This window comes from Electrophorus electricus, chromosome 7 (genome assembly GCF_041902795.1).
Source record: "Electrophorus electricus isolate QZ-2024a chromosome 7, ASM4190279v1, whole genome shotgun sequence".
Classification (NCBI taxonomy): domain Eukaryota; kingdom Metazoa; phylum Chordata; class Actinopteri; order Gymnotiformes; family Gymnotidae; genus Electrophorus; species Electrophorus electricus.
In genome coordinates this window covers 17356187-17377099 of record NC_137503.1, presented here as the reverse complement: position 1 = coordinate 17377099, position 20913 = coordinate 17356187, and the positions used below count along the sequence as shown (strand labels likewise).

The window sequence follows — 20913 nt, the reverse complement described above, 5'->3', positions numbered from 1 at the left end:
TTCGTCATGGTAGCAAGCATGGTGGAACGGCGCTGCCAGAAAAAGTCACAGACGAGGAAACGGACATATTTGTTGTTCTAATCAATGATCCTAAGCGAAAATGGGTTCAAAGCTAAAGTTGTATTGACAGATTTTAAATGTCATACTCCATGTTGCGCCATTACATCCACCTTTTCGCAGGTTCATTTATTTCTGTATACCAAATCAACAAATGACAATAAAGGCGCGTGCCCGACAAAATAAGTAAAATGCGGCCCAAAGCCTCAGTTAAGATACCTTCATACTTGACACGTTGTCACACAAGACACCGCACGGGCTAAGGCGCATGACCGGAAGTGACGCAATTGCGTTTTTTCGCGCACCCTCACGCCAGTGACGCTTCAGGTGTAATCCTAGCTTTTGGCGGATTTAACGCCCCTGCGCAGGCGCGTATTTAGAGCCCAAAGTCTGGTACTGACGTAATCCTTTCTTCTTTAAAGCCCCTCCCACCCCTAGACTCAGCCTACTTTGACTTCAATACTGCGAGCTCAGAACTCCCCCAGCGAGACGAGTAGAAAGTAGCATAAACCGCCTGGTAATAATATTAGGAAATACTGGAGTACAGAGGCCAGTTTGCGACCCGGGGGGTGGGTAGGGGAGATATTGACGCAAGCCCCAAGAAACCCCCATTTTTCACAGGAAAAGTATTCGCTTTTTCGAGTAAGACGAGAACAGGTCAATACATAATCTATGGGGGCTTTTTTGGATCGCGAGCTCTTAACAAGAGGTAAAAAGAAAACTACTGGCCTGATTAAAAGCGATATTCTACATAATACCAACTACGTCTCCAGATTTTAAATGTTCAGCTTAATGGGTCTAATAAACGGCACAGCGGGCATCCAGACCAATGTATCCTGTGCATGTAATTGCAAACGCTCTACTTCATACCAAAGTATGGCGATCAGTAAGTATCCCAGTTTACTTTTTAATAGTTTGTTTATAATAACGGTAGGATACTGATAAAAAGTTACTTAACACGTACATCTTCGCATTTCACATCTGGACGAGCGCGATCTGCTAACTGTCTTGTTTACATAGTTCACAATTTGTCGCTTGTCTCGTTCAAGTTGACTAGTTTGGCTTGCTATTGGGGGTTTATGGCTCTGCTATGTTAGCTGCCACAAAACTATGTTTTGTGTTCAGAATTGTATTTATGTAACGCCAAAATAACTTTTACTTGTTCGAAGATATTTAATAATATTTGATTAAATCACTTTGTTACCAAAAGGGTTAAGTATTTTTCCCCTGACGTTACAACAAAATTGACTTGTGCTGATCATACAACAAGACTGTTCAGATGATAATCAGCTAAAATTAGGTCGCGATAGACTTGTTACAGTTATGCTGTTGTTTATAAATCAATTGAATAATTATTAAGGAAGTCCATATACGATCTACATCAAGTAGAGAATCATCTCAATCTTGGTATTATAATGGTTTCTTCATTATGCTGTGTGTCGAATATAACTTTTAATCCTTTATTAGGAATATATACCTAGGTAGCACTGCTGTGGCTATTGCATTGTCTCTCATTTGTACAAATTGTTACTGATGTATTACACAACTTTGCAGAACTACAGATTATTTTTTTCCAGTAGAATTGTATCCTACAGCTGTTGTTTCTGAATGGAATAAATATGTATGGACTTTTTTGTGCCGTTTTAGAAAGTGAAATAATTTTAATCATTTTAGTTAATGCTTTATTCATCAAAAAATGTGCCTTTGTTAAAGCATATAAATTGTCATGTTCTCAAATCTCAAATCAGCTGACTGTGTGTGACGTGTTGTCTGTTCTAAAATCCTGGGCTGGGAGTTGTCTGAGCAATAGGTTTTACCTAATCTGCAGTGACTAATTCAGACAGTAGTTCAGACTAGTTCAGACAGTAGCTTCCTGAGATCCCCCAAACCAATTGAATAAACATGAAAAATTAGATGTTTCATTGTTGATAGGACGTCTGACTACAGCTTTCATTGAACTTGTCATCAGTGGTTTGAACTGCACAAACTAGCCCTCTATTCAGATTATAACACTGCTTACTCACTTATACTGTTTCTCTATTGAGCACATTCTTGTACAAACATTTGAATGCTGTATCATGGTATTCAACATACTCTTTCTTTTTTAGATCTGTAATTGTTCAGTTATTTCAAAGTCCTTTACTCTGTCTATACTCTCATTTGTTTAGACAATCAGCTATGACTGTATTCTTCAGATAATAGAAAAGCAATAAAAATAAGGAGAGGAGGGGCTGGGGTGTCAAATAAGAGGGGAAAAAACAGGGTATATCCCTGTTTCATTATTTTGTTTAGGACATATAATACAATGTAGAAATTAAGTACACACACACACACATTATTAAGAGGCACAGACAGGAAGGCTTGTGCTCACATATATACACACCTCACATAGCTACATGCCTGCTGACTGTGTCACTTAATTATATCTTGTGGTTTTCCAGCCACTCAGTTTACATTCTTTATGATAGGAAGAAATAATGAAAAGGGTGAGATGGCCCCAGGTGTTTCAAAGCATCTCACAGAGGAAATTTCACATTGACAATATGCTAGATGCAGAAGATGAAATCAAGTGTGTCCTCCATGTCTTTTCAAGCTTTGTCTACTTGCTAGGGATTTGGCCCAGCTCATTCTGCGCTTGTCCTTTTTTATACTGAGAAACAAATAAAAAATATGAAAATTTAAGGAAAAGTTGAAGCACCAGACAGACAAGTGGGAAACAAACAAGACTCTGTAACCATTGTTACAAATATTTATTCTTTTTGCTTCCCTTCTCTATCTTGGGGTTACTGGGACAGAACTTCCTGTTTATTATTTGGAGAAGCAGACATTTGTGGTGATGCGTCACAGAACAGAGCAATGTCTGCGTAAATCAGGAACCAACAGACCACTGACAGTTCTCCACTCTATGTTTGCCCAGTACTAGGACTACAAATAAATAGAAATGTAGTACATGTTTAGTGTCAATAAACTGCATAATTTTAACTGAGCAATTTTTTTTTTTTTCATTTTAGAGGTATGCTTGAAATTTTTGTCATGTATCTTTTTTCTCTTTCTAAATATGCATTAGAAACTATATGCAGAAGTGCTCAAAAATAGGTTCAAAAGTGTTGGTCAACCATAACATCTTTTTCATTAAACCCTAAACCAGCACTTTTCAATTCACTTGTCTGACACTCCAAAAGACATGTCCTCCCCTGAGAGAACATCACACACAATGCAGTCTGCATAATTTTTAATTTGGGAGGCACAGAAACCAATGGAGATATTTTAACTTCCATCTACATTTTGGCTCTAAATATCTTTGAGTAAAACTTGGGTAAAAATAAAACCTATTTTGTCACTAATATAAATTGTCAAGCGGAAGATGTATGATTAAAGATTTAAAATAGTCTACTGAAATTTAGATTAGATAGCAAGCTGAACAAGACAATAACATTTTAGGAGATTGTAGCACTTCATGATAATGACATTTACATCATAAAAGATAGATATATTTCAGCAACAGCAATTGCTACGGAGTAATTAAAAACAATTCAAAAGGGTGAATTAAAAACTCATCCCTTCTCTGTTGGTTACAACATGAGAATTTGATTCAACTTCAAACCATCTGTACTGGTATTGCTCAGTTATTGAAAAGGAATTCTATTTCTAAGAAATAGGTTTCAAAGAGTATATAAATATTTTCATTCGAGACTGATGGCACAAAGAAAAAAGTAATTTGCTTTAATGTTGCAAGTGTATGTTTTAGAATGATATATAGCATTATATATATATATATATATATATATATATATATATATATATATATATAGCATTATATATATATATATATATATATATATATATATATATATATATATATATATATATATATATATATATATATATATATATATATATAAATGCTATATATATATATATATATATATATATATATATATAGCATTATATATATATATATATATATATATATATATATATATATATATATATATATATATATATATATATATATATATAGCATTTATATATATATATATATATATATATATATATATATATATATATATATATATATATATATATATATATATATATATATAGCATTTATCTTTCTATTTTTTTTTAGTTTAGCTTTATGAAATTGTATTTATATGCCCTCTTTCTCTCTCTGACTTTTGGTTGGTAAAGAAGTGCATTCTGGCTCAGAACATGAATGTGTTATGTTTATGCATTTGCTGGACACAGCTGCTGCTTCTCCCTCACTCTTTCTCGCTTTCTTTCTCCCCAAGTTATTTATAGGTTTGCTGTTTAGCCATATGCACACATTTGTTGGTGATTTAGAATATGAACCCAATCCTTGTCATTCTTCAAAACAAACAGTACAAAAAATCTTCATTTTTACTTTTTATTGTGGGCATCCTTCATATCCTTTTTTTGCCCAGTTTATCAAAAGTACACAATTTTTGAGTAAATTCTTTATCTAATGCTTATGTAATTATTATTTATTTAATTAACTGAAATGTTTGGGGTTTTGTTTTTTTGTTTTTTTTTTGATGAAGAAATATATCTGTGACCCATGCTGTTTCTTATAACTGCCTACTAATCTCCAATCTACTAGGAGAAATTTTTGCCCATTCCTCAAAGCAAAATTCTTTAAACTGTGTAATGTTTACATGGTTTTATGCATGTACAGCCTGTTTCAACCACCACCTCCAAGCATTTCAGTGAGATTCAGGTCAGGGCTTTGACTAGGCCATTCGATAATCCTCCATTTCTTCCTTTTGATCCATGCCTTAGCGGATTTACTTGAAAGTTTGGGGTTGTTATACTGTTGTAAGGTTCACTTTTTCAGCTCTAACTTTTTGACAAATGTTTGCAGGTTCCCCTGAAGCACTCTAGTACAGAAGAGAATTTATAGTCAATTTTATGACTGCAAGTTGGCTAGAGACAGCAAAGCAGCCTGTCATCATAACATTGGCAGCACCATGCATTATAGCTGATATGAAGTTCTTCTGATCAAATGCTACCAATGGTTTACATCAAGCCTGGTTTCTGGTACTGTGGCCAAACAATTTTGAATCCTCTGTCCATAGCTCTTTATTCTGGATATGATGGTGCTTGTCTAAATAATAATTTTAGAATCCATTATCTTGGATAATGGGGATAAATAATAAATTGGATAAATAATAAATTTGCTGGGGTGGGTTGGACAAGGCAGCAGTGTTTTTAAATCAGTTCCATGGGAACTGGGAGAAACTTCATGTTAGGATGATAGAGATTATATGAATGGCAGGCTGAACAGAAGGCACTGGGTGACTTTGTAATTTCAGTCAATGCCCAATCTTTTGTTTTCAGTTTGACTTTCCTATGGTTTTCTCACGTTGTGCCTTTGAGAGGGGGAGGGGAAGAGGTTTGAGAATACTCCTGGGAGCCCTGACACTCCTGACCCCAACTAACCCCAACCCACCACCCACCCCTTACACACACACATACACACATACATGCATGCATGCATGCATGCATACATACATACATACATACATACATACATACACATTTCATTAGGCAATGAACATGTCATGTGTTGGACACACGGGAGGGGTAGATGTCTAGATATCTCTCCATGTCTTCCCTCTTTTCTCTCACATTTATTTCTCAATCAAATTTGCCTTTTTAGATGTTGCCTAGAATGCACACAAAATAACATGATTTGAAGCCTGTAAAGCAAAACTGATGTAGGTTCGAATGACCTTTTGAGGCCTTTGTGTTATGATGTGGAAAGGAAAATAGTCTCTCAGATTCTGTAGACAAACATGGCATTCCAACATTTGAATGATATCAGTTTTCTTACTGCTCGTGCATTGACACTTGTCCCCTGTCTAGACATAATGCAAAGGAGAATATGCAACCACCTGCCTAACACAAAAAGGCATCAAGCACACAGACCAGTGTCTGTGTGTATGTTTATCTGTGTGTGTGCACACAATTGTAGTATATTTAATATCCTACTTTGAATAAATGAGCAGTGAGAAATTATATATGAAAATTATATATATATGCAATTTTAAAATTACTTTGTATATTTTTTCCCCCTTTTTTCTTAAATTGATTTTATGTTCTAATAAGATGATATAAGCTCAGCTGATTACATGCACATGCCCTTATCAATCTACATATAAAATATAATTCTGCACCTTAATTTAATTCAGATTTATATAAATTTACATTTGAAACATTGAGTCTGGGAGTTGAATGTGATTGGATCTCCTTAGTTACCATGTCTGTGTCACCAAGGTCAGAGTACAGAGGTCAGCAGTGCATAGCCGAGGTGGAGTTGCCTAGCCAACTGAAAGGTTCATTGTCACTCATATTAGAGTGTCTCTGTGCATGTTTTGTGTGTTTAGTAGTGTGAGGTTTGCAACCGTCATCCCTAAAACAACAGAGTTGAATCTATTTTCTTGGGGAATTGCTCTGCAGGAGAGTATTCCCCAACAATCAGTCGCTTTAATTGACATTTTCAGCATTTTTATCTTATTATATTTGTTGACTGTTTTAAATGAGTTTTTAAGGAAAATGTAGCCTATATTACAGAGATGTCACTTTATGGATTCTTTTTGTGTGTTCAGAGTCACCTCATCCCTTTAATTTAAATTAATTTCTACTGTCATTTTGTACCCTGTCTTAAGATATATGTCTGTCAGATTTGTGTGCAATGGTGACCAAGAATTTCATTTTTGTATTTGGCCCATTATCAGAAATAGTGCTCCATACTGATTTACTTATTTGTTTTTTACTTTCCTGTATGAACCAAATGTATTATTAGTTAAGCAATGTGACTAGTAATATCAAGGACTATTTTTACTGCATTCTTGTGTTGTTTTTTAGATGTTAAGCACATCATGGGTATAACTTATAATCACTCACTCATGTTTACGTAGCTGAAAATTCTTCAGAAATGAGAGCTTTTAGTACTGAAGTAGGAGCACTGTGTTGTCCTGGTTTCAGTAATGTTCTCTGAGGTAAATTGAATGTATATACTTAGATAAAGCTATAGTTAAATTAAAAAAAAATGTACTGGACGTACTAGAAATTTAGATTTCTTAGTAGACTTTTAAAGAACATTTATCTATTTTGTGTAAAACTAGTTAGTAATATCCCTACCATTATCAAACAAACTGAAATTTCTGTGTGCAAATTGGAATATTTGTTTGGGTGAAGTATGTTTTGATTTGGGATGTCTCACAGAGAGGTCGCTCCTAATATATCTAGACTCTGTGTGTGCGTGAGTGTGCATGTGAGTGTGTGCTGAAGTGCCTTGTTATTACCAGTGGTCCTCTGTCTGCAAATGCCTTTATGAAAGGCTGTAATATTTTAATTAGTGGATGAATGTTTGTTTTTATAGCCAGAATACCAGAGCCCCATGATGTGTTGCACAGTGCATAGATCTAACATGAGGAACATAAGAAAAGCAAGGTCATAAATAATACCATCATTTTTCATCAAAATGAAAGCGCTGATATACCACCAGACTACTATCAAGTGTAATGTAGCTAGCTTAGTTCCAAGTATTAGAATAGCAGTTGCCAAGTTCATGTTCATAACTGTAAATGACACCTTGGTGTCTCTTATTTACTCTGTAAATAATAATTTAATCAGCAGTCTACATTTCATATTGATTTGACACCTTTTATTCATACATGTGGAAGTGGCCTTTGCTTTGTTTCATGTCCTCAGGCAAAAAGGTCTGCTTGCTGAAGTGACAAAACAAGTCACATAATATTCAGCAAGTAGAAAGTATGTTATTTGGGTTGTCTTCATTTGGTGTTGGTTTGTTTTGTCTGACCTTATACCCCCAGTGGTAGCCAGACATTTTGCTGCTGGGCTGGTTGGGCAGTGGCCATGTGACACCCAGACAGTGTTGTGTCTGCAGAAACAAAAAGATGGCTAGAGGGAGGGATGAGTTCAACATTGTTATGTCTGCAGCTAGTTATAACAGGTATGACCACTTCTCTGAAAGAGATATGAAGAACAGCAAACTGAGATTTGAGAAAGGAATGAGACAGCTAATACAGTGCAAAGGGACCCAAAACAGGCAAAGGTTTATGTGTGATTGCATCTGCTGAAATGCCAGATGTGCACTTTACTTTTGAAAGTTACTGAATCAAACTAATGTGTAAACAGATTTTACCACATTTATCTAAATATTAGTGTTTATGTTCTTACCTCTGAACAACAGGCAGACAGGGAGTTGGCCACAAAGCAATGGACAGATGGAGTTATTTTGTAAAAGTATGAAGAAAAGTCAAGGCTTGATAATCTAGTCTAAAAATATTACTGTTTCACGTCAAACGTTTTACAAATTCTCCTTGTACATTCTTTGTAAAACAGGTATTAAAGGGCCTAACAGTACTTTTGTTTTATGCCAGGTCAAATGATTTAGGTTTAGCTAAGAAAACCAAATAGCCTACGTCTGTAATTTGAAATGGACTATCGTGCATATAGTTCTAAAACACGTATCCTTTGACTGCATGGATTTAAAGGATGATGGTCAATAAAGTACTTATGAGAAAAATATCAGCTTTTTATTATTAATGTTTCTGAGTTATGCAATCATTTTCAAAATGAGAATTGTGAGAATTTTAGGGAGCGTCGCAGAATTGTTGAAGGAAAAGTATATAATGTCGTAGCATATTTTTAAGAACTGTATTATTATCGTTAAAATATGAAACAAATTATGGCTCTGAAGAAAGGCGCACGCGCCTACAAAAAGAAGGAAAACTAACCGGCATGGCAGCTTGCAGCTAATTTTGTTCATTCTAAGCCAAAATAGTTTCTTCACTTAGTTGTGATCAGCAATACCATGTATAATATTGACATCGAGAATAATAAAGTTATACTTTAAGTTAGAAGCGGCAGGAGAAGTAACCTAGCAATTTATATAGTTGATTACTCAGCCCTATGACTAACGTACGGTCTGCTTGCCTTCATGGTAAAATGGAGATTACTACAGGACGATTTTTGGGGAATCCACAGGGAGTGGAATCATGAACTTCAGTTTACATTTTTAAGCCCCTGTGCACAAATTAGGTTTAATCAGCATTTGGAAATGAACACTATGAGTAGTCATGAAACCGTGACATCAAAGTAACCGTACTGAGCAGTCAACAGAGAAAAACAAAATTATAGGTAGTAGAATTATATCACAAGTACCTGGCCCAGCTAACTTACAAATTACAGTTTATTTTAATGAATGAAGTTTTATTATTATTATTATTATTATTATTATTATTATTATTTCATATTTGTTGTTTTGTTAATTAATTTTAATGATTAGATGATGAGATCTTTCTGTCTGGCAGATTACTTCACTGCTGTTTGTTTGTAATGTATAGAGCTCATCTGGTAGTGGTGCTTATACAAAGTTAGCATTTGTATTGTTAGCATGACTGATCCATACAGTAAATGAGATCAGTGTGAGTAAACTTAAAATGGAACATGCAATAACTGAGTGCCAAGTTATTGAATGTATCTCAGACCTTATGCTGAACCCCAGTGTCAACTGTATTTATGCTGACCCTTCTTAAAATCACAGATATCCTTTTAAGGCTGGGAAAATCCAGACAAGATGACTTGCTTCGTTGCTTCTAAATTTAGTTTAAATTCCTGTGCAATCCTGACAGGTTTGTAATAAGAGGTTTTGTGCATCACTGTTTACCCTCACAATATAGAATCTGAGCAAGTTACAGATGCACAGATACAATTTAAATGAATCCTTAGCGTTATGAATTTCAGGGTTGTTATGCAAAGCCTGCTTAATATCACACTCTCAAAAACAATCTTGTAGTGTTGTTAATATGAATTTCACAATGCTACTAGAATGCCTCGAAGCATGAATGTGCTCTTTTGAAATTATTTGAACGTTGCAACGTTCTATTGCAAGTATTGCAAACAATGTTTCATCATCCTCTGAAACAAATGAGTACAGTTTGAACTTCAGGATGTAGTGACAGCAGTGCAACTCAAGAGATGATGTTGGTACAAAACTGAGATGATGGTACAAAACTGACATTATTTGTTTAATAAAGAAATAAAATGGAGGGAGTATGCAGTCCCAAATAGCTCTCAGACTTCCTTTGCTCTCCGTCATGGTAGGGAATTTAGAATCATTTTGACTTAGCTGTTTGTAATGTTTGTGTTTTCATACAGACATGCAGACATGCAACTGTTGACCTAGAGAAGACTTGTTCAAACCTGTGGCCATCATTCTTGTAGCCACAGCCATGGCATGTAATGTTGTCTTAGCAACCTGAATAGTATAAGCCACTGCAGAATCCACAGTCAGGCCAAGACTTATCTACTGCTTACAACAGCATGGTCCAGCAATACTGTGTGATATAACAGTAATGTGCAAAATTCTGTGTCCAAGTGATATTTCATTATTATTCAAAACGTAAGAAACAATTTTATGCAGTTCAGACCTATTGTTTACATCTTTTTCTTGTTTATAAATAACACATTTATTTTTTATAATACATAATTCTTTGAACAAATTTAGAAATCCTTTTATACATTTTACAAATATTTGAATATTTTGTGCCATATCCTAAACCTTTGCTTCACTTTTTTATTAGTAAAGATACCATCTATTCCACATGCATTCATAAAATAAGGTATTAGTGCCGTTCTTTGCATTATTGTTTCCTATGTTTTTACTTTACTTTGAATTAACTTTTTTGTAGAAAAAAATGCATTTCAGTTGTATGCAAAAATGGAATAAGAGCTTAATTAACAAGATTGAAGCCAGAATGTTCTCATGAGTACTAAAAAAAAACTTAGCCAGTACCGATTTCTTCAGTCCTTGGTAGTGGAATTATACTTCAGTCTACAATGCTTTCTTTTGATGTATTAAAAGTATAGAGTATAGACTACTCTAGCTTAGTTATGTCTACTATGTGTTTAGTGGAATTAATATAGAACTCTGACTTTTTTTTTTTTTTTGGACTATATTAGCATTCTCAAGGACTCATCTACCATTCACTTTGTCATTTGCAAACAGCAGACTGTAAAACTTTTTCCCACCATCTGATGCCAGCTGACCACAGAGACACTCTAAATGTTCCCACTCTTGCTTTCTGAAACCCCCCAAAAGTCTGGGAAGAGGCATCATTTTGGCTCTCCCATCATTCTCATGGAAATTGACATGCAAACCACAACGGCCTTTGACCCGTAACCCTGGTTTCATGATCAGTCTCACACACAATCATGAACACAGACATAGTAACTCAAATAGGGTAGGGCCCAACCAAGCTACACTATACACAAGTATGTAATTCTGTAGTAGTTGCAGTTTATCTGCTAAATGATGGCTTATCTCATATTCCAATGGTTTGTAACTTTTAATGCAGGAGGGGAGCAATCCTCTGTTTACAAGGTCTACCCAGGGTTGCACATGTAGTAAAGGAGCAGTGATGGTTATTATGAACTTCAAACAGAGTTCCTAAATGTCTAATTGGCACAAAGAATTGCAATGTAAATAATCCTTATATTTCCAGTCTGTATACATGGTTCACATAATTTTTCTTTCTGGCAGCCTGAACTGGTGAAGAGAAAATAAACAGAACTGCAAAGGCTAAAAGAGGTTAAGACCAGAAGAGCAACATTCAGAAATGTACAAGAGTGTTAAGTGCAGAAAATATACACACGTTTAGAGAGTCTGTGAGGCCAGATAACTTCCCTCTTGATCTGCCTGCTTGCTTAACGTTGTCTGGTTTAGCTGTAACTGAGAGTGACCTAAATGACCTGAGTTGGAAGGGGGAGGCAGTAAAGGCCTTCTGACTGCTTTCACAGGAGACCCTCATATCCCTTTTGTCACCTTCTGCTATAAGAAGGGTGTGGAGTTGTTACTGAGTCTGTACAGAAGGGAGATGGTATCTTGGTTGTAGAAACCCTCAGAGCACTGAGAGTAATAATGGCATGATGCCCAGTTGGGTACATTCCTCCATCTCTCTGCCAGTTTGCTTTTTTTGTGCTCTCTCATTTGTGCAAAGCAGAATGGTCAGCCATCTGTGTTTATGGATTTATATCTGTGTGTCTGCCTGATTTCGCTAAAGACTGTTTCTTTGTTTCCCAGTAAAAATGTACCAATTTATTTCTGACTGAATACACCTTTGAGGAATAAGGGCCTTGCTCAGGGACCCAAGAGTGGCAGCCTGGTGGGGGTGGGGCTTGAGCTGGCAACCTTCTAATTGGTATACGAGTACCTTAACCACTGAGCTGAGCTACCACTGCCCCTTTTATCATACATTTTATATGAAGGTAGCCTTGTCATCTGTATTTTTAACCCATATCTTATTTTTTGAGAACCAATAAATACATTTTTAAAAATCTGGATATCTTTGAGTTGCATGCAATTTGGAGTTCACTTTTAACATGTATCCCTCTGCTGCACTAATACATGCAGAATGAAAGTGGCAAAAAAAATAAAATTTAAAAAAAAAACAACACAAATTTGACATGTGCCATTGTTCTTTTTAGCTTATAAATTTGTTTATAAATACTTTTTACATGATAACAGTAATAATGCAGGACAAATACTTGCCAACACTTGACAAAACATTGCTTCTTTGAAATATGGTGACTTTTTTTTCCTTGGCATCTTTTTTTCTCTAGTGTGTGGAATGAATGCCAGGGCAGCCAGACATCCACACAGTCTGACATTCTAGTCCTGGAGGCTGGAGGACTTCATCTCCATAACTGTTCAGCTGTCTAAGATGTGTTTTTGTTCTTTTATGCAAACTGACTCATTTAGACAATTCTGTCTAGACCATTTCTCGGGCCCCATGTGGAAGCTTTGCCTCTGTGTCTGTCTGTCTGTCTGTCTGTCTGTCTGTCTCTCTCTCTCTCTCTCTCCCCCTCCCCCTCTGTGTCTGTTTTTCTCTCTGACTCTCCCCCACCCCATCTGTCTTCTCTTGCATTTTTTTTCAGCCACAGTCGTTCTTAATGAAACAATCTGTTCTTTCTCTTTCTATCCTCTACATTTTTTTTAGCCCAGGCTGTGGGTCCTGTTGTACTCAGTAATGGGAGATGGGCGGTTAGTAGGGGTAGTCAGCATATGTGTTCAAGTGTATGTGTGAAATCAAAACATGGTTTATGTCCAGTGTTTGGATTTTCATACTCCGTGAAAACTTGGGAGCGTCTTCATGCTGTGCGCTTTTTTATACTTCAAGTTTATTTGTAAAAGAGGACACTATGCAGCCATATGCAGGAATAGGGAATTAAGGGACTGCTTACAACCATGCACTGGTGAGCCTTAGAAGTTACTTTGTACTTTGAGATTGTACATGGAAAAATTACTGCTGTTGGTTGTTTACTGATATTGTAATCCTCGAGACTGTAGCTCTTTGACATAATTTAATTTTAGTTTCTGCACTTTTAGCTGTTTAATCTATTCGTTACTTGCTAATTTCTAATATTATAGTACCTTGGGCATATCTTGTGCTCTCTTATATTGATGACTTGTGTTGATTTTGAGTTGATTTATTCAGTATTTTCAGTGTGTTGAAGTGAGAAATATTTTCATTGTGAAAATACTGCTGAAAAGCAGATTAATTTAATTTAAAAACTTTAATTACATTTTTCATAGTAGTTGTGACTTTGTTGACAAGATTGATGCAGACCTTTTAAATCAGTAGCATCAAGTGCAGTGTTTTTTAAAATAGTATCTGGTTGACTTGACTTGTTTGTTCTCCTTTTTGCCTTCTTTGTCACTGATGTTTAATAATGCTCTGGTTCATTCTTTTTAACCAAGAATTTGCTTGGTCATATCACAGACTGATACAATGAGAAATGACTTTAGAATGCATTAGCAGTCATTCAGTTGTGCATCAGTATATAGTGTAATTTATTTGATGAGACATATGTTTATGGTTACTTCAGAACCAGCCAGGTTGTACCTTAGAGGTTAGTTTTTAAAGGTTTTTAGTAGTTATGTATTCAAGCTTTTCCCAGTGACTTGGGGCATCGCTGTATACGCACTGTAATCATTCAAGTGTACATTGTATGTATATGTATATATATATATGCAAAATTTTGTCATTTATCAATGATTGTAAAGGCAGTTGCAGTCGGATTGTTGCATTATTAAAAAAAACTATGTAGGTCATTAGAATTTATAGTTTAGACACTGTGTTTATGGAGCTTGAAGGGATGATGGCTCATAAGACCAAGTTGACCTGCCCCATCCACAAAAAAAAACCCCAAAAACCTGTGCATGTGTATTTGTACTGACAATGACCTTGCCCATCACATCACAACTGCCAGAATTGCAGTCTGTAAGTTGGCTGTGGTGCGCACACACACATGTAAATTTTTGTGCGTGTCCAACCAACCTACCTACATATATACTTGTACTTTTATTCATCAAGTGAATGGCAAAATTAATAGATGACATAGTGAAAGCAATGACAAGCTTAGACATATTTCTATTTGTTTGAAATAATTCAGACTTTGCTTTCATCAAAGAATCCACCATTTACAGTAATTACAGTCATGTTGTCCTTTGGCATTGGCTGCCAGTTTAAGGTAAAGATAATTCACCATATGTTTAGAAGCACCTCCCATCAAGCTTGGCTTGATGGGCATTTCATACGTACCATACAGTCAAGCTGCTCTCATGGCAGCTCAATAAGATTGACATCCAGTGACTGCTGGCCACTCCATTATGGTGAGAACACCAGTTGAATACCTCTTCTCTAAATAGTTTTTGCACAGTTTGCTGGTGTCAAGCTCTGTTCAGAGCACAATCATTTGTAACTTGAAAACTGCAAGTTACATAATGAAACTCCACAGTCCTAAAGGTGTTTTAGGCTTTAGAACAACAGAATGATTGATTTTGATTATATGTTTAGATATTTATGCTAGATGGAAATGAAGAATATCAAAACATCAAATGTTCTCAGCAGAGACACTAATCTCAAGTCATACTTCAGAAGTAACATAACCACAGACAAACCATCTCTCTCTCCCTCTCTCTAGCCCAGCTGGAATTTGTACAGATCCTGGTGATTGTGGTGGTAATGATGATGATGGTGGTGGTGATCACATGCCTGTTGAACCACTATAGACTTTCAGCTCGATCCCTCATTTCACGAGATGTACAGGCTCGCCAACGCCACATTCCACTCACCTCAGTGAGTATTAAACTCATAGGCACATCGAGAGACAACTAGCAATGTAACATACAAGCTCTGTTATGACAGCCTCACATAACCGCTGAGAAGATGACTTAGAGGAATGATAGACACATTTTTCCTTCTGTGAACCACTGCAGTTTTTTTTTCTGACACCTGGTGTTTGAGACACATGAAAAATGTGTGTGAATTTAAAAAAAAAACAACTGTTTGATTCTCTCTCTTGCTCTGTCTTTCCCTCTGTCTTTCTCTTGCTCTCTCTCACTCTCTCTCTCTCTCACTTTCTCTTCTCCTCTCTCTCCCACTCTCATTTGTTGTTGTAGGATGGGAGTTTGTGGTCATCAGATGCCTCAGGGTCATCTACTGGAATGAGTGCGGTAAGATGGATTAGCACGGATATCAGAATGATCTTGAATTTGTCATGCACATAAATGCTATATCTAGGTTAACAACATCTATTTTCAGCAGGCATATGCTCCTCGGCCACCAGGTCGAGTACCTCCTTATATACAGCGGGAACATCTGAGCAGGTTCCAGTCTACCTACCCCTACCTTCCACATGCCATCATTGACCTCCCCCCCAACATTTCCCTCTCAGATGGAGAAGAGCCTCCACCCTACCAAGGTGTCTGCTCCCTTCAGCTACGAGACCCAGAGCAGCAACTGGAGCTGAACAGAGAGTCAGTTCGAGCCCCTCCAAACCGCACTATCTTTGATAGTCCCTTCATTGACACTTCGCTCTGCCCTCCAAGTGTAAATGCTGGTGTAAGTGCTGCCAGCCTTGAGTGTGCTCCGCCAGCATACAGCGAGGTGACTGGGCACTACTATCACCCTTCATCACTGCCCCACCACACAGAGACTCCAGCTGGAGCAGGTGTGGACTCACCTTCATCTTTGATACAGGGTAATTTGCTGTCAGTATTACCCCATATCAGCCAAATCACTCGCAACAAGGAGAAGCAGAAAGCCCAGCAGGTCTGACCATTTAATATGGCTAAGGTTATCATGTCTTAATCTGCCCAGCCTGCACTGGTATCTGCTTGTGGTGAGTAGCTTCAGTGTAAGCATGGGCTAGGATCATCACTAGGCAACATGCTAATACATTAGCTTCAGCAGCTTTGCGTCTGCTTTTGAACAATTAGGAGAATGTTGTCAGGGGGAAATCGAAACATAAAATATTCCCTTCTCTTACCCTCTCTAACTCTAGTTGTTTGGAGCCTTGATGTTGAAAGAGAGAATAGTTTAAAACTATACATCCATATTTACTTGTTATATATTGTATCAGTGCTCCCAAGATTTTGCTTTATATAGAAATTTTAAAGCAACTAAACAAAAAGCCACAATGCTGCATAGGTCTAATTATCTGACTTTTGATTGATTTATGATTCCTTTTACTTTTTTAGGTATTCCTTTTGTTTTTTATTTGGTTCTTTGTTTACGTAAGTTGTTTTTTTAACTAAGGGTTTGTCTTACCACTCCTACAAGATGTCATTTTCCATGGTTTATCTGATATTGGCTGTTTGTGAATCATTACAAATTCATATCTTGACAACTGACAGGATACCAAAAATCATGGAAATTAATTCCAAAAAGATAGAAATGTGAAACTTTTGCTCCATAACTTATTGATGAGGCATGGTTTTTGGTGAATTTCCATTAGGTTTTTGTTATGAGGGAGCAAATATTGCAATACGAGCATGAAGGTATTTTTTCTAATAGAAGTGGCAACTAAGAAAAGTAGGTGTTCCACTTTTGTTATATCTGAATTAAACTTTAAAGTTTAATAGTTAAAGCATAATCAATTGTGTTGCCAGCACAGTGTATTTAATATTGTACTATGCATTTACAGTACTACATTTGTAGCTATGTTCTGTGCGTGTGAGTGCGTGCATGTGTGCGCGCGCGTGTGTGTATGTGTGTGCTGAATATGTACAACATGTATATGAAAAACTGAAAAACAAACTTAGTTATTTATATAAATGTCTAAAAATTGCACTATTTTAAAAATAACTAAATTACAAGCCAAGGCTTGTGAATAGAATGAGAAAAGGCCTGGGAGAACTGATAGGAGTTTGTGTGTATGTATGTAATTCAAAAAACCATTTAGCACTTAACTCCAAAGTCTACTTTTATAGAGACAGAAAAGAGCAAGACTGACCTGCACTTCATAGCCTTTCTGAGCAAATCAAAAAATGCAAGTTGTGTTACTAACTTTTTAAAACTTGGATTAATTAAACTCCATTCAGTTTATTTATTTAGTTTTGGTATGGAGCGCATGTTCTCACTCTGAACTGTAGAAACTGGCATCTCTCATAGCACTTAAGGTTAAGGGGAAAGACACAATCCACATCGGTCAGCTCTGGTCTCACTGCAAAGATAATAAACAGTTAGGCAACTGCTCCCTCAGGTTTAAATTGTAGAAGGACTTTCATAAAAACACTGGAATTGCAGGAGGGGAATGAGATGGGGCGAAATATGTGCTTTTATGTCTGATCATACCCTAATAGTATTTACTGATTTATTTACAATTCATAGTGGTTCATATATATTTATCAAACATACAATATAGCTTTACAGTTAAAATATGTATTACAATTATTTCTTGATGTGAAGAATGACATTTTCCAGTTACCACTAACATTATGGCTGCTACTGTAAGATGCATTTTAGCTTTTATATTGGTTCAATACCAACACTGGCAGTATTTTTGAGCAGTCCGTCGTCATAATTGATGCCATGAAACCCCTACACATGCAGATCATTTTTGTGGTCATCAGTTCATGTTAAGAGGTCCTTATTTAGTTTGTGTTTACACGGTACCATAATCTGCTTTTGAGCTTCAGAAGTCACTCAATCAAAGTTGAACACGATCCTATTCAAAATTTGCTAAATAATGACTTGGTTTAGACTGGATGGCATTACCTGACATTTCTTTGTTAAACCTGATTCATTATTAAATCAGTGTTCCACCTCCGACTCCACCTCAGGGGCTTACCTGTTTGAGTAAGTATTATATTTTGTGTGTGACCTACCACAGATTTTAAATGCATAAAACCCAATAAGACTAAATGGATGAGCCCTTAATTTGAGTGTTTGTACAAACTCATACTGGAAGCAAAAGACTAAATTATTCTGTTCTATATCCAACTTAATATTGTTATCCTGAAGATCAAAATGATGCTATGCTAATCCCCTTTCTGCCATTCTTTCCTCTCCTGATTAAGAGCTCTTCCTGTTCTAGAGATGCCTATTTTATACTTTCTAAAAAGCCATTGTGGCCTGCCACTGGCCCAGGCCATTAATCTGCCAATGAAACTGCCAGTAAAGCAGATAAGGTATAAAATAAAAAGAGGAGCAGAATGGTAATGAAATAATGGTTACATGGCAGAGATGTTAAGGACAGTGTTGCAATATATTTACTATTTGCCTTTTGCTAATGTAGTTTCTTCTTTAACTTAGGTTAAATATATTTTTTATGTTTTGTTGTTATTATTGTTAATATTATTTCTTTGTTAAGGGTATTTCTCTTAATGTTTGCATAACCAGCATTTTTCCCTTCACTTTACTGGCTTTGGCTGGTCTTTTACTTCCAGCCCCACAGTCAAGTTTCATTTTTGCTTATTTTATTAATATTATTATTATTATTATTATTATTATTATTATTATTATCGGTAAATGCATAACTATAGCAATTACTAGGACTAAGGGTTTAATTTGAATTTAGAAAATGAGTTATTATTGATATCATCACACCACCATCCCCCTTTAAACATTTTTAAAGACTACAAATTCTTTATTTCATAAGATACTTGACATGCAGTATGTGCCTTGGTAGTAGTCTTTGTGATTGCTCTCAATTGTTTGTGTTGCCTTCTTGGATGAAACTCATTTTCCCATAGGTGTGCATGTGTGTTTTATTGGTAATCATGACCAACAGGTTGTTTGAATGATAACACCCAGCTTGAATGTTTGCAAATGTGAATCAGTTTAACTCGAAGCACAAGATTAAACCAAATAATTGGATCACATGGTTTAGAGCTGTTTTTGGTCCTATTAACAAAATCTGATATACAGTTAGAAGAGATGAAATTCAGTGAACTATAGTGTAATCATTATGCACAGTTTTACTGCTGTAATCCTGAACTCTTCAGGCCGATCAAGCCTAGAATCCTTCAAAGTTTCTCGGGGTAGTGAATCAAAGGTCTGAATTTTTTTAACATTAGCAAATAGTCGTTTCCAAAGAATGACTGACTTAATGTATCAACCTTTTGTGGTCAAGGAAAAGGTGAGAACCACGCAAATCAAACCAGAACCACGTGTCGGTTGGATCTCTTCAATGCATTGTTATTTCCTTCCTTTCTTTTTCTTTTTTCTTTTTCTTTTTTTTTTTTTTTTTGTTAAGAAAACTAAATTGATTTAGTTCTAAAACTGAAACATGTTAATATCACTAAACATTAAAGAATCCTTTAAAGTTGCAATATGAACTTATGTACAGATTTTTTCTCCTTTCTTTTTAGGTCAGCCAAACTAGAAGCTTTTCTTTTTCAATATTAGAACAGTTAAAATTTACCATGTCTAAAAATGTTACATAGTAAATACACAGTTGTCTGTGTCAACAATGACATTTAAAAAAAATATTTTTTATTTATAACAGATTTTGAAGGGTTACTATATGTGTATTTGTTATTTGAAATATGAGCACTGGACAGTGTCCATAGCATGTAAAATCTTGATACATTTCAGTTATATATCATTAGGGCAAATAAAACATTTTATATAATATCATCTGAGCTGCACTTTGCTCATTTTCTTTGTGGCAACCTTATCTGCTGTGCTAAATGTTGAGCTAAGCAGCGAAATGCTTCAGTATGTAATTTAAATTTAAGTAAAAAGCCATCATAATAACAAAATGTGTAAATACTTATACACATCAGTTACTTAAATGCAGGGAAATTGACTGTAGTTTCAAAATATTTGTCACATTTTATGTAAGACAGTATTATCCAGGCCTACAATTTTGTTTAACATGAAATGTGTATGTTTCACAGGTACTAGTCTACCACTAGGTGGAGATACAACCTTCAGAACTGAAAAACTATTTTAGTGCTGCTTTAATTATTTAATTATTTATTTCCAGGTCCTGGATTTAAATTTACTTCCTTGCCAGGATATTTGTATGGTACATGTACAGTAATTACTTGTGGCACATCATTTCTCTATACTTTAGTGTCTGCTATGCAACTTGAGGTGGCCCAAGCCTTGGGTAGAGGGAGTTTGTATCTGTGCAGGAGCAGGCCTATGTCCCAGGTTCACAAGGGTCAACTCCAGTTCACCATTTCAATCAAAAATCAATCAATTTATTAATATAGCACTTTTTACAACAGATGTTGTCCCAAATCAACTTTACAAACGTCCAGGTCTAAGCCCCCAGTGAGCATGCCAAGGGCGACAGTGGCAAGGAAAAACGTCCTAGAGCATGACGAAGAAACCTTGAGAGGAACCAAGACTCAAATAGGGGGGCCCATCCTCCTCTGGCTGACAACAAACACCACAATAGTAACAATTTAGACAATAAGGAGCAGAAAAATAAATAATTTTTAAAAATGAAAAAAATAAGCAATTAATGTCAAGGCCTATTTTCTAGAGGTCCTATCCTTGACCTGAG

At 35.8% G+C, this 20913-nt stretch overlaps 1 protein-coding gene across 3 annotated transcripts; it reads left to right on the top strand.

Annotated features, from left to right (window-relative positions):
• The first annotated feature begins 196 nt into the window (after window positions 1–196).
• Window positions 197–20033, top strand: pmepa1 (prostate transmembrane protein, androgen induced 1). Of its 3 annotated transcripts, XM_081717708.1 has the most exons (5): window positions 197–943; window positions 12730–13362; window positions 15094–15248; window positions 15572–15625; window positions 15714–20033. In XM_081717708.1, the coding sequence occupies exons 2-5, from the start codon at window positions 13260–13262 to the stop codon at window positions 16227–16229; spliced, it is 828 nt and encodes a 275-aa protein (XP_081573834.1). In that variant the 5' UTR covers window positions 197–943; window positions 12730–13259; the 3' UTR covers window positions 16230–20033. The 3 variants fall into 3 exon arrangements, with proteins under 3 accessions (XP_081573834.1, XP_026866555.1, XP_026866554.1); XM_027010754.3 differs by lacking the exon at window positions 12730–13362 and having other exon boundaries at window positions 467–943; window positions 15717–20033; XM_027010753.3 differs by lacking the exon at window positions 12730–13362 and having other exon boundaries at window positions 467–943.
• The last annotated feature ends 880 nt before the right edge of the window (window positions 20034–20913 follow it).